Below are 6,049 nucleotides of genomic sequence, written 5' to 3' on the forward strand. Positions count from 1 at the left end.
TTTTTTTGAGAAGATGCAACCTCTCTTTAGTGCTGCTCACATAACCAAAAGCCTAGACATTTGGCTATGTGCTCCCTGTTGGCGGGAATACTCATTAATTAGCTGATCCTCCTCTGCTGCTAGAATCAGATGTGCCAAGGCTTACGCTTTTGGTTATCAGAGATGTACTGTAGAAAACAAGGAGCAAAATTTATTTCAGTTAGGCAAATATTTCCCAATTGCTCCCCTTTATTTATCCTACTATATTTAAATTAGAGCTAAAGTTATCTGCTTCAATTTTGCTTTTCCCAGTGCCTCCTCCATCCCACATCATCATGCTGCTACAAGGATACAAAGAGCACTTTATACTCCCCCAGCAGATGGAGCTCTCTGCTTCACTTACACTGGTTTGTGGGCAGACTCTTGGCATCCTCATTCGCAATGCAGGACGGCTAGTCCTGCATTTTATAAAATGACATCAGAAACCTGTGTCTGATGGACAGGGCACCAAGAGAAAAATCCAGAAGAGGATGAAGTCTGCAGGAGTGAGGATAAGTAAAAAAAAGTGTAGGTAAAAATGCTTCTAATTGTACCCCTGGAAAAACCAGTTAGGGTTTAGATCTCCTTTAAAATCTGCAAAGTAAGTTTGAAAGCCCTGCAATGATATATACAATCATTGACAGACTGCTCATTCACTGTAAGAAAAAGTTACAAAGTGTTGCAAAAGTATCATCATTTATCATATAATATCATATGATCTCTGACACCGTATAAGAGAGGTTGTGCAGCTGGAAGTAGCAGCATTTCAACTGACCCGCAATAATAAACTTACCATTTCCAAAAAAGAGGATCACTTTACTGTGATTGAAAAATTGGCAGTGCTGTTTCTTGCCCACTGAAACATTCTCTTGAACATGGTGGTAACAGGAAAATTGTTAAATGAGGGAAGTGCCCTGCCTATAGCAAAAACAGTATACACAGCAAAGAATTTACACATTCTGAACAAGAGGTAAAGCACTGGAAAACAAACCCTCTTTCATTTCTGAATGTATAAGCATTGTGAAGAACGTAAAGTACAGCAAAACTCTATTTTCTTTCTTAGCATTTCTGGTGAGTACGCATCTACTTTAAAGGCAAAAAAATTATAAAAGAAGAAAAAATGATTCATTCAGTACTTGTGATAGCAGCACAGATAAAAAGACGTTGGGATTCAATATGTAACTGGACTGCATGGAAGTGTTTATTTTATACATTTTATACATAAACTTTGCTTTCTGTGTCCTAGAGGGTTTTTAGGTTGTGTCATTTAGTTATGCTATATTTCCCAAAGTTCACAACATAGGTTTACCTTTTGTCTTTGAGAACAGAGGCTTGTTTCTGAACTATTAAAAGTGGATTTAAGATCAGTGTTTCTCAACCAGGGTTCCTCCAGAGGTTGTTGGGGGTTTCTTTAGCTTGAGCAGCTTGTGACTCTCTGGTCATTCTAACTGACACCAATGACAGTTTTGGCTATCAGTAAGGGTGACATTCTTCCCACTGGCCAGCAATGTAAGAGTCGTTTTTTCTGCTGACCACATTATTGTACTGTGTATATAGTAGGTATAGTAGGGGTTCCCTGAAGACCTTAAAGTTATTTCAAGGGTTCCTCCATGTTAAAAAGGTTGAGAGACTGCTCTAGAATTCTTGTAGTGATGTTTGGGAGGGAATCATTTTACATTAAAAGCATCTAGAAAGGTCAGCATGGTCTGATTTAGAACTCATTTTACATCACGTTAGATGTATGCAAATAGCCTAATGTCTATAGGAGATTTACATGTAAAAGAAAATCGATATTAATAGAAATAAGACAACAGTATGTATTCCCTGTGCTAAACACCTGGTTGTGTATGTTAAATGAACTCATCAAATATATACGGAACTTTTTGGCAAGACAAGTGTAACCACTTATAAGTGTATCTTTTACCAGACTGTATATTCTGTCATATAGTGCAATAAATATTTTATATCCATCCCTGCGACACAACACATAACTACTCTGTATAGATTCAGCTACACTCAAATTCCATTTTTACAATAGAGGCCATAAAGAGGACTGTAAGTAAAAAAAGGATATAAAGCAGCTGTATCATTGCCCGCTGCAGTTATTCCTGCGCTAACAATATGACAGCTGATTGGTTACTATGCCCAACAATCTCACTCATCCTACCCCAAGTTTTATAAGTCAGCATGCTGAATTCATCATTCTTTCTAAAGTCTTAGGAACACTCCAAAACATCACCGTCATCTTTATGATCAGATCACCAGTTCGATTTATTAAGCACAGACTATGTTTGTCATAGGAGGTCATGACTCTAAACCAGGGAACCACAATACTCTATCCTACAAATAAAGCGTGACACTAGCTGATTATAATGGGTCTTGTTACTGGTCGCGGTGGGGGCACAGCAGGTATGGGCCACTCTCATTTAGCCTGGGGTTATTTGGGGTCTCTAGTAGAAAGCGGAAAGTGACACATATAAAAATTCAAGTGTGATAAAATAACCGGCCAATAAAAATACATTATAGTTCAATGGAACTGAGACAGCATTGTTCAAAGAAAACAGAACACAGATAAAATAAATAAATACAGCTATATATAAACATTATGGTATTAATGTTTTTCATGGTTTGCATCTAAACCCAAAAAAAATAAAAACATAGTTATGGGGTTCCCCTGCCTCATACACATGGTGGCACAATTTAAATATTGTATGTGACTCCTCCACCTCCTGGGCATGTCAGTATGGAGGAGTACAGGCACATCAATCCATTGACCACAGACATCTATAGAGGATCAGCTAAGGTGCCGGAAACAAAAATGATAACAGGAAATGTTTACTGCTCCAACCACTTTCATGATTGTTTCATTCTATGGCACTTCTTTCAGGATATATAACATCCAAAAGGACAATTATTTTTATAAGCAATTATTATTACACAGTAATAGTCCATAGGCATGTTACTAATTGTACCTCAAAGGAGCTCACAATCTAATGTCCGTACCATGGTCATATTTATACAGTCTAGGGTAATTTTTTGGGGGGAAGCCAATTAACCTAACTGCATGTTTTTGGAATGTGGGAGGAAACTCACACAGACCCAAACTCCATGCAGATAGAGTCCTGGCTGAGATTTGAACCTGGGACCCAGCACTGCAAAGGCCAGAATGCTAACCACCAAGCCCCAATGAGAAACTGTCTTTCTATCTGCTTGGTGGAGAGAGATTAGAAGCTGATGTTTGATTGGTTGTTTGTGTTACAGCATTCCTTTACCCAGACTTTGATTTACAAATACGGAACACTCATTTTGTGTCCAAAATGTCACCAATCCCAAAACAAGCTCTTCCATGGTATAAATACTCCACTTTTACAAATGTCATGTGTGAAAGTGTTCCAACTAGGGCATTAATATTAATGGCTTCCTTTATCCCTTGCCTGAATAATAAATAGCATATATCATGAAAAATCTGAGTTCTCCAAACACCGGCCGTACTAATAAATGCCATGGCAACACTGGCAACATTACCCATCCCAGGGACCCAGGCAGGCAGATTTTCTGAATATTTCCTCACACCACAAAGCTATTGGTAGATTATTTTGCAGAGCAGAAATAGTACAACAATTAAATTTACATTGACTGACCCCTTTACTTCCAGAGCATCTGTGGTTCTTAAGGGGACATGATTGTGTTTTGTCTCTGCAGACAGATGAATGGTGCTGTACATAGAGATGATGTGATATGGTTATATATTGTAGTGTATATATGTATGGCTGATAGATGGCTGGCACATACATGGCATAGTATGGGTACAGAGTGGCAGTACTTACATGAAGACATGGTAAATGAAGGCCCATCCCCGGGGTCTCTCCAGCACGTTGTACAGATAGTTCTGCAGCCTGCGGTACCTCTTATGTGATGCTGAGCTCCTCGGTGGCCCCGGGAGAGGGGTGCCCAGGAGCCCCAATCGCCGGGGGCTGCCGCTGTCAGTCTGCACTGCTGTCAGTGCCACGAACTCCATGCCGCTGTCCTGGCTGGGTACGGGTGCCAGGGACAAGGATGGCACCCGGCCATTGTCTGTCTGGGGCTGTGCCCCCACTGCCATCATCCCTCCGGGGCGTTCAGCTCATCACAGGGGCATCCAGGAGAAGGAGATCTAATGCTTCCGATGGACTGGACAAACTTTCTCTTCCATTACAGTCACACAAAATAAAAGTTTTCCGAGTGCCAGGCAGAGAGCTGATCCCGCAGCTGCCTGGCAGCCAATGCCCTGCTTAGCAGTGTTGTGTGCTGTCCCGTGTAGCAGCCCTCCTTATTACAGAGACCACCCCCTCTCCGATCTCTGCCAGATCTCCAGGCACGGTCACCGATCCAGCACCCCTTGCCACGTGCTTGTGTCAGATCTCCGCCACCCCCAGCTTCCTTCCTCTACACCAGCACCATGGGGATAAGAAAGCATGGCCATCTTTATTATACAATCATTCCCTGCATGATGGCATGCCAAGAGATCGCTCTTCCAATATTCAGCTGAAGACAGGGCGCCTGTGTGAGGATGTGGCAGTGCCAGCTGCCCACGCTGAGTCCTGTCTGCTGCCAGCCCAATGGGTATGGACTACCCACGGCTCACCAGATACTGCTCACCGAGGAGGATCTCCTTGTAAAATGATTACTGCCATGGCATTAGTACTTTCCAAACTACAGAGCCGGGCAAGCATGTACCCAGTGAAAGTAAGACTGGAACCTCTTCTGGGAAAGTACTGAAAGCAGAGGGCAAGCATGACTGCTATAAGAGGGACAGGTGAGGCTTTAAAGGATTTTATTAAAGCTGACTTCCATCTGAAAATGTGTATTTAAGCCAAAATCACAAAACATCACTAACATTTTTAAAAATAAAAGATTTGGTTTCTATATTCTGATCCCCCTGGCTTAGTGATTCTGTGCCCTAGATTTTCTAGATATGATAAAATAAATGAATGACAGCCAGTAGCGATCACCCTGCTTCCAATGAGCCCAGGGGGTCAAGGCTCCGCCCCTTTCTCTGAACTGCAGAGAGGGGCCCCACATCATTACCACATTCAGGATCCACACATACAGGAAGAGGACATGTCATCTGGACCAAAACCACCTGGAAGAGTCAGGTGAGCATACATGGGAACTTTTAAAGAGCTAAAAGTCTAGGATTTTTCAGGGAGAAGAGGGGGCTGGGTGTTGGACTATTGGTGGTAGGGGGGCTGGGAGCAGTGTCTGCAGAAAGGATATGTGGGGTGTGGTCAGATTAAATGGACATGGGGTCAAATAAAAGTGGGTGTGTCCAGTAAAAATACAATGCCATGGCAACAGCATGCCAACACCAGGGATATTTTACCAACCAAATCTAAGTGACATAATAATAATAACAACAGACAGATATCAACACGAGACACATTCCAATAATAGGCTGATACTCCAGTGACAGGCTGATTCACCACTAATAGGCCCTGCAGTGACATTCACCAATACCAGGTACAACTGTGGCATTGACATTTGGCAATACAGGTCGTGTGGTGACATTCATCAGTAATAGGTCCCTTAGTAACAATATTATTCACCAATAAGGGGTCTTGTAATGACAGTGACATTCACCAATAATGGGTCCCCTAGTAACAATAATATTCACCAAATACAGGTCTTGTAGAGACAGCAACATTCACCAATAATGGGTCCTCTAGTATCAATAATATTGGCCAAATACAGGTCTTGAAGTTACAATGACATTCATCATTAATGGGTCCCTTAGTGACATTCACCAATAACAGACCCCTTAGTGACAATGACATTCACTGGTAATGGGACCCTTAGTGCAGCGGTTGCCAACTGTTGGTCCGCCAGAAAAGTTTGGGGGTCTGGTGCAGCCCCGAGCAGGGTCAGGAGAAGGACCCCACTAGGGGGACCCACTGGCCAGAGCCGTGGACCATGTCCCCGTACAAGTCCCAGGCGCAGGGAAGTGTCCAGAGACAGCCCGCCCACTTTTTCATTGAAGGCTCAGATCAGCGAT

General features: G+C 42.5%; 1 protein-coding gene across 4 annotated transcripts in view; it reads right to left on the reverse strand.

Moving 5' to 3' along the window:
- The window catches only part of KCNQ4 (potassium voltage-gated channel subfamily Q member 4), a 97,937-nt gene extending 93,577 nt beyond the window's left edge, over positions 1–4,360 (reverse strand). For 3 of the 4 annotated variants that reach the window (XM_072418719.1, XM_072418710.1, XM_072418701.1), the window contains exon 1: positions 3,846–4,360. In XM_072418719.1, the coding sequence (XP_072274820.1) occupies positions 3,846–4,123 (278 nt within the window). In that variant the 5' untranslated portion in view covers positions 4,124–4,360. The remainder of the gene's footprint in view (positions 1–3,845) is intronic. The other variant, XM_072418726.1, reaches the window with a different exon arrangement.
- Between the last annotated feature and the right edge of the window lie 1,689 nt (positions 4,361–6,049).

The sequence above is a fragment of the Pyxicephalus adspersus genome, chromosome 1 (genome assembly GCF_032062135.1).
Source record: "Pyxicephalus adspersus chromosome 1, UCB_Pads_2.0, whole genome shotgun sequence".
Taxonomy (NCBI): Eukaryota; Metazoa; Chordata; class Amphibia; order Anura; family Pyxicephalidae; genus Pyxicephalus; species Pyxicephalus adspersus.